The sequence below is a fragment of the Sinocyclocheilus anshuiensis genome, unplaced genomic scaffold, assembly GCF_001515605.1.
Source record: "Sinocyclocheilus anshuiensis isolate Anshui unplaced genomic scaffold, SAMN03320099.WGS_v1.1 scaffold283, whole genome shotgun sequence".
Lineage (NCBI taxonomy): Eukaryota > Metazoa > Chordata > Actinopteri > Cypriniformes > Cyprinidae > Sinocyclocheilus > Sinocyclocheilus anshuiensis.
This window is the reverse complement of record NW_015549605.1, coordinates 5,790,798-5,803,958: the sequence shown is the minus strand read 5'-3', so window position 1 is coordinate 5,803,958 and position 13,161 is coordinate 5,790,798. Positions and strand designations below refer to the sequence as shown.

The 13,161-nt window shown below is 37.1% G+C and overlaps 1 protein-coding gene across 3 annotated transcripts in view; it reads right to left on the bottom strand.

Moving 5' to 3' along the window:
• Positions 1–8,428, bottom strand: part of LOC107658961 (nucleosome assembly protein 1-like 1) — a 19,118-nt gene extending 10,690 nt beyond the window's left edge. For 2 of the 3 annotated variants that reach the window (XM_016447705.1, XM_016447706.1), the window contains exons 1-5: positions 8,291–8,427; positions 5,177–5,214; positions 4,047–4,132; positions 1,076–1,178; positions 668–809 (exon numbers count right to left, since the gene is read on the bottom strand). In XM_016447705.1, coding sequence (XP_016303191.1) covers positions 668–809; positions 1,076–1,178; positions 4,047–4,132; positions 5,177–5,193 — 348 coding nt within the window. In that variant the 5' untranslated portion in view covers positions 5,194–5,214; positions 8,291–8,427. Of the gene's footprint in view, positions 1–667; positions 810–1,075; positions 1,179–4,046; positions 4,133–5,176; positions 5,215–8,290 lie in introns of all 3 variants that reach the window. The other variant, XM_016447707.1, reaches the window with a different exon arrangement.
• Positions 8,429–13,161: the final 4,733 nt, after the last annotated feature.

The following is a 13,161-nucleotide window of genomic DNA, read 5'->3' as shown; positions in this document are numbered from 1 at the left end:
AAGCCACTTAGCCAATATAACTATATATATATATATATATATATATATATATATATATATATATATATAGTTAATGTGGCGGTTTATTCTGGCCAAGAACCAAGTGTGTGTGTGTGTGTGTATATACATATATACACACACACATATATACATACATATATAGACATATATATAGACATATATATACACATATATACATATATATACACACTTACTTGGTTCTTGGCCAGAATAAACCGCCACATGAACTAGACTTTATGCGGACACAAAAATACACTTGTACTGTAAGACTTAAAGCCAGTAAACTTGTTTTTAAGTTTTATTTTGAAGGAGCCCAACTATTAATTGAGCCTCTCGGACGTCACTATTCCACTGGGAGCGTGAGCGAGAGCTACAAGAGAGGATAAACAGCTACAGCTCAGGTTTTATTTTCTGTAAGACATCTCTCTGGCTGCTGTTTGACTCTAGCGTCCTTGATTGACCACTTGGTGTTTGCTGCAGTTAGAAACGCTGAAGCAGCGGGTCAATGTAACCATTTTAACGTACTGTACCACCCGCCTTCTGGCACACAACATCTTAAACCACACCTCTTCCAAGAACAAACCCACAGTTTTTCCATTTTGGAGGAAAGATGGGCAACAGAAATGCATCGGTTTTTAAATCTCACCTTGTCGAAGAGGGGCTGATACAAAGCAGCGTATTTTCGCTCCAGTTCGTGCACTTCTTCGTAGAACTTTGCTTCGATGTGAGCGCATTTGACCTGGAGGTTCTTAAGGGCATTGACACGTCTCTTCACCACCTTTGGTAAGCTGCGCAGACACCACAAACAACGTCACACGGTGCAAATGACACACTGCTGATGATTCATGAATGACTCAGGATCATCGTTTTGTATGGATGAGTAAAAAGAGATGCTTGACATTTGGTTGGCACCTTCCAGAAAGGAATCAGGGAACAGGATCGGGCCAAAATAAGAAACATTTAATTCAGTCGGTGTTGGCAAAGTAGGGAAATTAGATGCAGCCAATGGGAAACAAGGGAGCCATTTGAAGTTGTGCTCTGTGTGGGCACGTACCTCTCCATGTACCCTGAGGGAGATCCCACAAGCCCATCCAACCTCTCCTGCAGCGCCGCAAGAATCTGAGGGTTCTGCATCATCTGCATCGTCAGCTGATGTGCTAAAATCAGAGCGAACAACCATCAACTGACGCTCACAGCAGGAAGCCATTACAAATCACACTCAGCATCACAGAAGCACCAAAGAATAACAAAGGGCGGAGACTGACATTTTTATTACCCAATTAATAACTTAATCATGCCAGTAAAGTATACCTTAAATTGAAATTGAATCATGTTTACATACAATATTAACAACTCGCATACAAAATTAAAAGAAAAATAGGTAACACTTTAAGGTGTCCTTGTTACACATGTTACATGTACTTACTATTATAATAATAAATTATGCATGATTACATGCAAGTAACCCTAACCATATAGTAAGTACATGCAGTTAATTAATATTACTCAGTACTTTTTAATGTAAAAAAACACTGTAAGAAGGACACCTTAAAATAAAGTGTATTTGAAAAATAAATATCCAATGTAACAACAAAAAAGAAAAAGAAAATGAGGTAAAAAAAGTAATAATCCAAAGAAATCAAAAATAAACTAATAATAATAAAAATTATAAAGTAGTATTAAATCTATTTAAAAAAAAAAACTTCCACAACCCTGTAATACATCTCTCAGATCTAGGGCACTTTCACCAAGGGTCAAAAAAAAAAAAGATGCTCTTTTCATCCCAAAAATAAACAGCAGCAAACAGAGACAAGGTCAGCGGGACTGAAGCTATCTTTAATGAGTGAGCACAGCCAATGCATGTATTATTTAGTATCAAACCCTCTAATACTCATGGTTTTGCAATGGTTCGGTCCAATTGCTAAACACAGCTAAGGTCACTGAGGTTACGGACTGATATCATGTTACCCAACACGAAAAATGCCAGTGCAAACGTGTGCATGGCCTTTTCCTAATGACTGTCAGCGTGTGTCAGCAATAATGACAGACAGCATTTACTTTTCCTCCACAGCGGCCTAGCAAAGAAAACCAGAGCAAAGAGACTCTAGACCAGGGTTTCTCAAATCTTGCCCTGGAGGACCAATGCACTGCAGAGTTTAGTTCCAAGCCTGATCAAACTCACCTACCTGTGATTTTCTAATGATCCTGAAGACACTGATTAGCATGCTCAGGTGTGTTTTATTAGGGTTAGAGCTAATCTCTGCAGGAAAGAGGATCTCGTGGGCCAGATTTGAGGATCCCTGCTCTAGACGATAAAAACACTATGGAGGGAGTGATGGGAAATCTGATTCATTTTAGCCAATCGGATCGTCTCTAGAAACTTCCTGAAAGAAATTTACATTCGAGCTGTTGCTCCATGTGTACCTACTTGGCATTTGACATATTAGGTGATCAAACACTGCGGGTTTTATCAATGTTTTCAATTAAGCTGTATAGTTTCAAGTATCAGAAGTCACTGCAACTTATGACACAAACCTGGTCTGGTTGTGATGATTTGCAATGCAAATAGCAAAAGTTGACTGATCAACCTGTTCTCTCGAATAGGAGCAATAATTGGTGGTTTACACAAGAGGTCATTATTGCCAATTAATCAGCACAAATAGTCACTTATCGTAAAAACCAACAGCAATAGTTTTTCATTACTCAGCGATACGCAATGCACCGCCAATGAAGGATACTTTGTTTTATAGTTTTCCAAATGTTTCTGTGTTCCTACAAATAATCTCTATGAATACCAGCATGGCGCCGCAAATGGCAGCAAGGACGATTCGATACCAGCATTGCACCGCAAATGGCAGCAAGGACGCTGAGCTCCACGATTCTTCTATTGTTTTTGTTTGTTTGTTCTGTGTTTTGTCATTCTTCTTCTATAAGTTTTACCAGAGACGAACTCCTTAACATTAAGCAGCACATCCCAGACATTCTTCCGGTTTTTGATTATTCGGACGTTTTGTTGGACATAGTCAGGACTGCTGAGAGGATTATTGGTGCCCCTCTGCCCAGCCTCCAAGATCTTTACATCTCCAGAGTGAGGAAAAGGGCTAAAAAAATCACCTTGGACCCCTCACACCCAGCCCACTCAATCTTCGAACTGTTGCCTTCTGGTCGGCGCTACAGAGCACTGACCACCAGAACAGCCAGGCACAAGAACAGTTTTTTCCCACAGGCTATATTCAGCCTGAACAATTAATCTTTCATAATTATACATCGTCCATTTATATTAAACTGCACACTTTGTAAATAACATATCTGCACACTAATAAACATATCTGTACATTTATCTAAACAATTCATTTTTTCCTATACTTCTATTTCTGTATATAGTACATTATTACATTTTTCTAATTTTTCTTTTTTTATTATATTAATGTTATATTACATCCCTACTGTGTTATTCCTATGTATGTCTGCACTATCATGTATGTCTGCACTATGTTTGTACATTCTTCTACACTGGAAGCTCCTGTCGTCAAGTCAAATTCCTTGTGTGTGTAAACATACTTGGTAATAAAGCTCTTCTGCTTCTGATTCTGAAGTAGTTATGTGCAAAAGAAACAAGCTAGCTAAAATACACATCAAGAACGTGAGCACAGTAGACATTCTTAATAAGAGACGGGGAGTTGATTTTGTCCCATTTTTCCCTTACCATTTCTTGTACATTTAAACATTTAATAAAAAAAAATTTAAAAAAAGTATAAATAGTGTTGAAGCTTAGCTAATTTTTGTATTTTAATTTATTTTAACTACAAAATATTCTCATGGTTAAGTCATTACTGTTAATTTTGTAATAAAGTTCAGCACTATTTTACATTAAGTGGAAGGTTTTCATTCATATTACGGCGATTTGCTAGTTGTCGGCCATATTTTCCGATTTTAGTATCAGCAGAACCAACTACTGGTCAACCTCTTGTTCACACAGGAAATGAAAAGGGGGGAAAAATGCATGAAATAGTCAAAGGTCATACCTTTACTGTTGTCTTCCCCAGTTTCCTCTTCCTCCACCTCTTCAACATCCTCCATATCTGCTGGGTCCATTTCAGTCTGGTCTTTACTGTAAAAACACACAATCAGGGATTAAACATTTACCCAACTAGCTTTGTGGGTCTTACGTTTCTGTTCTATCAATGTTAATGTGACTAAGAGACCTGAGAGAGCTAAAGTGACTAAGAGGTCATATCATGAGCAATCAGCATTTCCTACTTGAAGATAAGAGCTCGGCATAGAAAATTTTCTCTTAGAGTATGTTTATCATCATGCATTTAAACCTTTATCTTCAGCATTAAAATTTAAGCAGGATCTGAAGCACTGAGCATATCCAATTGTTATATCTTGGCTGAAATAAAAATGCAGGTGCGTGTGAAATAGCACCACATATACGGCACACAGGAAGTTCCTGTGGTGAGCAACAGGTGTATTGCTCGTGTCACAAGTGTCAAGTGAGTGAACCCCAGTTTGTTGAGTTGCAAACACGTGTTTGGCATAGCATAGACGCTTGGAGTACCACACAAAGCTTGAAAGCATGCAGACGATGTGTTGCTGGCCCTAGACAGTCTCCAACAGGCAGGAAAGAGGTTAGGACTAGGTATGCACCAAAATGAAAATTCTTGGCCGAAGCCGAACAAAATGAAACACTGGTCAGAAGGCCGAATTACTAAACAGTCTCTCGCTGTCGGTGCTTGTAATGATTTTTGCATCTTTCTCAGACAGCTTTAAATGTTTCCACACTGCCGTCATGTTTGCTGCATTAGCGTGCGCCTCTATTTGATCGCGTCACGTCTTTGCTCGGTACAATTTATTTGGTCTTTTTTTCGCTTATTCTGCCTTATTATCGGCCCAAATTATTTCGGTTGCCGAACATTCGGTGCATCCGTAGTTAGGACTGGATGGGGTGTTTAGATGCGCTCCCTGGTCATGTAAGGGCTAATCAAAAATCAGCCAAGAAGGGTGTTTATGCACCATTTCCCACACAGACAACAGGCATAAAGGGATTTAAGCTGGGAATGTGAAGGGCTGTCAATACAATAAGCTGTCAAACTGGGAAATGAGATGACAGAGTGAGAAATAAAAGTTCTTTAATAGGCAAACAAGCACTTACTTGTCAAGATCTGCCATGTTGTTTCACCGTTTTGTTTCCTAGAGGGAAAAAACAAAGGAAAATGTTAATGCTGTCCATTATGTTCAACAGCCTCAAGCTAAATTCGGTCGTTGATGGCCTTGTCGGTCAGGTGACCGTATTAGGATGACTCAAGCCCCGTTCACACTGCCAGCGACTTTTTCGTTGTGTGTCGCTAGACTCTGTGCTGTGAAGACGCTTGTGGGCGTTCCTACTGCTGTCGCTCTAATGTTATTGGTAGACTGCACGTCTGGACATATAAAATGCAATCACAAACTGTATATTGCCAGTAAAACTAAGAAATCATTCTATTATGACTAGGAATTAAGAATTAAAAGAAATAAAACTACCATATTCTGCTGTTGGAGAGTGTTGTTATATAAACTACAGCAGTGCTCGTGCATTAAATCATTAACCGGTGCTAAACTGCTCACTGCATCATGTAATTAACAACCCGAACCATCAATGCATGAATCAAACTCACTTAGACAGCCAACAGTTTCTTTTCTACGCATCAGGAAATCTGTCCTGTCTTGCCTGCACTCGAGACAGTGACATGTGAGCGCCACTGACAGATTCTTCACTCCTATTGGTTGTAGCTTCGCGAAATTCGCTGTTCATTTGCATAAAGTTAAACAATTCTTAACTTTTGTTGCTTGACTCGCATCGCTTGACATGCCCACATTCTGTCGCTCGTGTCGCCAGCTCTCCATTGAAAATGAATGGGAGCATGTCGCTTTGTCGCTGGCAGTGTGAACGGGGCTTCAGGCAGCCAAGTTTATCTATTTAGATGCATAACGGAAGCATCCAGATGTGTCAAAATGTCCAATGGTGGTGCAAATATATTGAAACGCATGCACGCTGCCATCCTCGTGATAGAAAACTTCAGTGGTAGAGATTCAACCCCTGGGGGTTTATGGGATAGATCAGCTATAAACAAAGGTGTGAACCACTATCTTCAGCTCTGAATCTGACTGGATCCATTTGTCAGGGCCCGACCTGCATATGAGCCAACTCCAACACACAGTCGGATCAAACACGGGCTCAGACACCTACATCCAGACCTCCAGCGGCAAGAGCGAGCAACTTCATTCATTCACGAGCTGATTGATGCAGACAGAATGTTCTCAGCCTACTCTGCTCTTCGCCTGTAGAAGATCAACAACATGAAGACCTGACACCAACCTGGCAGCATCCATTCTTGACAGATTTGAAGATTAATCTCTTCCTCTTTCTGTCTGCGTCAAGATCAGACAACTGAAACCTGTCAATACAGGCACATAAGAGTTTCCCAAACCATGGCAGCAATGGATCACCTTATTTCACAACAAGACGTCACAATACCGGGACAAAGTTCCTGGTACATTTCCTCCAGACTCTGATAACCATTCTTCAGCACTGAAAGCTGACGGCAAGCCTTTAAACCTTACAAAATCTAGCCGCCTTGGGAGCAAAGGTTCAACGCACTTGTTAAAACCTCTTTAGGCTTCCCAAACCTTATGACCAACACAGTTCCAAGACTCCGCCATGATTCATGCCAGCCAGTCGTGACTTAGATTGCACTCAATAGCAATTTCAGGTCTACAATGTAGACTAGATGTGCATGACTTTTCCCACACCTAAAAACCACAACTTCACAGGTTTTTCAGGACCGTAAGAAGCCCATCTTAAAAGGAAGCAGGAGGAAATAAAATGCATTCAACCAAACTAGAGATTGACATAAAATCTGTTTGACTGATATTTTTCAGATATTTACATTTTTCTACTTAACCAGTCATTCTCAATTTCAGCCCTGGGGAAAATATTATATCTGTGATAAAACACAATGTTTTAACTATGTCTTTCCAACACAGAAATGACTGGAAGGGGAAAAAAATCTCCTAAAGTTACTAATAAAATATGTATTACTAATCATAAATAATAATAATTATTATGTGTTATCAGATATAAATTAATTTATATAATTTTCTTTTAATAGATAGATAACATAGATTTTGTGTTGATTATTTACATAACTATTTTACACAATTTTATTAATAAATTATAATTATAATTAATATTGCTCAAACTCGAATGCAAAAATCACCCCATCTTAAAAAAAAAAAAACTTAACTATAGTAACAAGACTCACAAAAATAAGGCAGTCAGAAACATACAATAACATAAATAGAATATGAAATATGGTAATATTGACTAACTTCAATTACACAGCATTCTTCTATTCATTAAGAGCCTCTGGCAACCCACCACCAGCCACATTTCATACAGATGTGAAGAATTAAACAAACTAACCAACTCTGTCCAGGCATTCCTGAAGCTACTATCTAAAACAGTTGTTTAACTCTTAAACTGGGTTAATGGTCTTGGATTTTGATTGGTCAATTCCCACCAGGCCACATCACCACGTGTTTCCTCCACAGATCCACCGGCTAAAGCTGCTAGCAGCACAGCATCCTTATAACCAACCCATCTCAACTAGAGAAGACTGGTAACTAACTTACCAAAGCGCTACAGATTGAAGCTTATTAGAAAAACGTCAGAATTTAAACTAGCATGGGTAACGTTAACTACAGACATCAGATCATTTCATCCTAATCATGCTCGAACATGTGCCATATTTACATCTCCACATCCAATTCGCATTAAAAATAATTTAGTTAAATAAACCGGATTTTTTAATTTTTCCGACAATGTGATCAGACCCCCCCCCCCCCCAAAAAAAAACTTACCCGCCAGATCAGACCAACTATCATCATCATCATCCTCTTCCTCCCAACATGAGAAAATACGCTCAAGACAACATTTCCAACTACTGTAACCGAACAAACAAACCTTTAAACATTAAAACCCCAGTTTGGTTTGTCCGTTTAACGGCTAAACCTGAATTTATTCGATATTTAAAAGACGAACAGCCATTTTCATCTCCATCATGGAGGAGTCTGTCTCAATGGCTGCTGACTGACGGACTGAGCGCTTAGCTCGCGAGCTAACGTAAACATCTCGATTCGTGTTAAATCTCGACTCAGGTACTAATTTATCTTCTAGAATGAACAAAAAGAGGTTTATAAACGGTCTCTCGGCGGTATGGTCTCTTACCGAGAGCCCGATGTGCAGAGGTCTGTCTGAGGCGGTCCTGCTGCGCAGTGAACAGCGCGAGACTCCCGCTCTGATGGCGCTAAAAGGGAAAGAGATCCCGCCGCGTGCGCTCATATACATCTGGCGTCACTACGTAAAACAGGTCGCGCTTTTACTAATCCTAATACGGCGAAGGCGGGGCTCATGAATATTAATTTCGTACCGCGATACTCGAGCTCTAGCGCTATTCTCATGGGACGTTGGCACGCAAACGTCTTGCACGTTAGCTAATTAATATTCATGAGCTCCGCCTTGGCCATAGTAAGATTTGGAAATATGCCACTAGGACAACAGCGAGCGCAAAGGGAGGGGCTGCCGGAAATGGTTTAGGGGGGCATGCCATTGTTCCAGAGCGGGCTGGGGTGGAGGTTCCCGCCAAAGCACTTGCCATAAAATATTTTAAAACTAAAATATCTATCTATCTATCTATGTCTGACAAAACAAACTTGGAAACATTTTGTTGAAACTAATTTTATGACAATCTGATAACACTTCTTCTTGGTAGGCAAAGTGTTAGGGCACTGTCAAATTTGTAAGATTATAAATAGAGTCATTGTTCTGTGCGCTTAGAAGAAACAAGACTGGAATGCCAGAAACCTGGAGCAAAAACTACTCAGCTTAGAAAGTAAGGTTGATTTGCACTAAATTGCACTGATTTCACTTAGAAAAACTAAAAATACATGGCAGAAAGTGCAGTATTAAACTGAATATTAATAAGCCTTGATATTTTGAAATAGCAGTTTATTAGAAGGTTTTGGTAGTGTTTCTATAAAACCTAAAGACCTCTGACTTGACCTCATTGAGCCGCAGCGATTTCTCACACTCATCTACTGTTGCTCTCTTTATTAGAGGCGTGAAACTGGAAAAAAAACTAAACAGGCAACAGAAAGAAATGTTGAGTTTAGAAGCATCTTTAAGTATTATAAATGCTCTGAGGAAAGAGCCTCGCACCAAACAGACGGCAAAAAAACACCATGCAACAGAAGAAAATGATATTAAAGATCAGGAGAGATGACGTCAGTGTACACCTATTTTTTTATCTACTTATAATAATGTTTTATTTATTTAGCCTTTTAATCAGCTTATGATATGCAAATGAGCCTAGAATCTTAGATCAGAGACAAAAATGGTTGCATGAATATTGCGGCTTAGAAATTATTATTTAAACCTGAAGAGACATGCATGATATCCTTTATTAAGACATATAACTGCATAACTAAGTATTCTTAATATATGCAAATGCAGAGATATCAACGTTCAAAATGTTAACCTGAACGTTAGCACAATGTTCTTAGAACATATTTTTGTTAGCTGGGATCACATCATCTGGAGAAAAACAGGCTGTTTCATTACTTCAAGGGAGGACGTTTATGGTGAATATGTTCATGGTGAGACGGCTGATATTTAATAACCTACACATGACCTTTTAATCAGCATCCAGTTTACTGCAGACACTAGACTGACTCCCAGCCAACAAAAATATGTTCTAAGAACACTTAGCTAACTTTCCCAGTGAAACATTATTTTAGAATGTTCAAAATGTCCAGTATTTTTAAAAATAGTTTTTCTTATAAGAACATTCCATGTGATCATTTTGCACATATTATGGGAACGTTACATTTGAATGTTCCACTGAAACAAGTGGTAACATTTAAAAAAAACAGTAGACGAACATACGGCGTGAAAAACGTCCCATGAATGATATGATAAATACCTTTTTTTAGAACATTATTAAAGACCAGATAACTTTGAATGAAGATCATATTAAAGAATGTTTGTTCATAACTTTGAAAAAATCTTGCCAGAACGTTCTGAGAACATTCTCTGTTAGCTGGTAACAAAATCTAGCTCTCAAAGGGATAGTTCACCCAAAAATGAGAATTCTGTCATCATTTACTCACCCTGAAGTTGTTCCAAACCTGTGTTTCTTTCTTCTGCTGATCAAACAGTTGACGGTAGCCATTGACTTCCATAGTATATCACTGTAAAAAAAATCCGTAAAATTTACGGATGTAATGTCCAATACAGTTTTTCACCGTATATAGTAGGGGAATTTACTGTTAACCATTTAACAGGTTTTTACTGTAGCATTTTTACAGTCTTTTACCGTTAAATTCACGGTCATTTTTTACAGCAGAAAAAAAATACTATAAGTCAATGGCTACCGTCAACAGTTTGGTTAGCAGCATTCTTTAAAACATCTTCTTTTGTGTTCAACAGAAGAAGAAACTCATACAGGTTTGAAACAACTTCAGGGTGAGTAAATGACAGAATATTCATATTCTTTTAAAGGAATTTCTCAAATAAAATCAGATGGGATTCAGGCATTCCATTCAAGCACCCTTAAAGTAGTCTATATGACTTCTGCGCTGTATTTGAGTGAGTTAATGATGACAAAAATGCATGAACTCTTATTTAAACTGAATATTTCAGCTAATAGCGTCTGTGACTCGGGGAATGAAAGCGCGTGTCGTCCTCTCACCATTTATTGTTCCTCTGTAACTATCATCTAGCGCTGAGACTTCAACCCTGGCCGCTCGATATCCTGCTGACAGTAAGAGGAGCTGACATATAGATGCCCACAGTTTTTAAAAATTAATGCAGTGACAGAGACACAGTTAACCCGTCAGCGGCTGCATCTGTGTAACACTCACACACACTCACACTGTAACTTAGTGACAGGGTTACAAAAGAGACGAGGACAGGTGTTCACCCAAACACATGCTTCATAGACATACAGAAACAGATACAAAACACCTGATCAATGTGAGCAAAACAGGCCTTCATGATTTAGATCTAATTACTGAGGCTCATACAAATTAACTGTGATAATAAAATATTCATAAAACATTAATAAAATATTAATGTAAATATAAAATAAAATATAATAATAATAAAATATAAAAAATATATATTTTGTCAATTTTCAAGAAATTCTTATTTAGTTGCAAAAAGGAAAATTAAGATTTTCATACGTTAACTTGATGTAGTAAAATAAATAAAAATAAAACTGAAATACAAATTATGTATTTCAACAGCGGCAAGGAACCAAAACTCCATCGGTGACAGAATGGAGACGAAAGGGAGTGGAAAGAAGTAGAACTTATTTGCTCCCACCCCCAATTAATTCCCATATATTACACCATACGGTTGCTGCCATTGTCTGTTACTAATAATTTATGTGATATTATAATAGTTATATACAAATACCCAAATACAATATGTCCGTCTCAATAATCACAATAATACATTATAATAATCCTCATTATCATAAACATTCTAATATGTCCCAGTATTTATAATAATCATGAAATATATAAAATATAACCATATCCTATTATATTGTTAAATCACAGTTTTATAATAACTGTCATTATCATTATTATTATTTGCTCAGCTATGTAATCGTATTCCGTTCTGTTGTAATTATATCACCATTTATAGTATCAATAGCTTACTTTTTTATTTCAGATGTTCCCACATCCCCTCAGATTATAGCCCCCCTCTCTTCCTGTAAAGAACTTTTGAATATTGCCCGGTAGTTTATTTTTGTTGGCTTTATACAAGAGTTGTGCAGTATAAAAATCAACTAAATCAAAAAGTTTTAATAGTCTGGATTGCAGAAATAATATATTTGTGTGATCAAAATATCCCACCTTATGTATGATTCTAACTGCACGTTTTTGAAGTATGAAGAGGGGATGTAGTGAACTTTTATAGTTATTGCCCCAAACTTCTATACAATAAGTAGGGCAAAACTAATGAACAATACAATATATATAATGCATTATATTCCAGGACATATTTAACTTTATTAATTATATAGATACTTTTGGATAATTTACCTTGTATGTATCTGATGTGTGTTTTCCAGCTTAATTTACTGTCAATAGTTATCCCTAAGAATTTAATTTCTGACACTTTTTCTATTGCAACACCATCTATATTTATTAATACTTCTGAGTTTTCTTTATAATTGCCAAACATCATTACTTTAGTTTTATTTAAATTCAGAGATAATTTATTAACATCCATCCATGTTTTTAGTTTTACTAATTCTTTATTTACTATATTTATAAGTGTATTATAATTATCACTAGAATAGAATATATTAGTATCATCAGCAAATAATATCAGTTTCAATAATTTAGATACATGGAATATGTAATTTATATATAAATTAAATAACTTAGGACCCAATACTGATCCTTGTGGGACCCCTCAAGCAATGCCCAGACACTGTGACGTAAACCCGCCCAACTTCACAAACTGTTGTCTTTCAGTTAAATAACTTTTGATCCAGTTCAAAGCCACTCCCCTAATGCCATATCTTTCCAGTTTATTGAGTAAGATTGAATGATTGAGTGTATCAAAGGCTTTCCTTAAATCAATAAATATTCCAACTGCATATTTTTTTCTGTCTAGGGTGTTTGTGATTTCCTCCACAGCTTCAATTATGGCCATTGATGTTGACCTCTTTGCTCTAAAACCATACTGACTTTCATTTATTATATCATATTTATCTATAAATATTTCTAATCTATCGTTAAATAATTTCTCTAAAATTGTTGAAAATTGAGGTAGCAGAGAGACAGGTTTATAGTCTGTGAAGATGTGCTTGTTTCCATTTTTATACATTGGTATTACTTTTGCAATTTTCATTTTATTTGGAAATATTCCAGTCTGAAATGATTCATTGCATATGTACGTTAGAGGTTTTGAAATACTATTTATTACTTTTTTAATTAGTGTCATATCTATGTCATAACAATCAGTAGATGTTTTATTTTTGCATTTATTAACAATAGTTTTAATCTCTGTCTCACTCACAT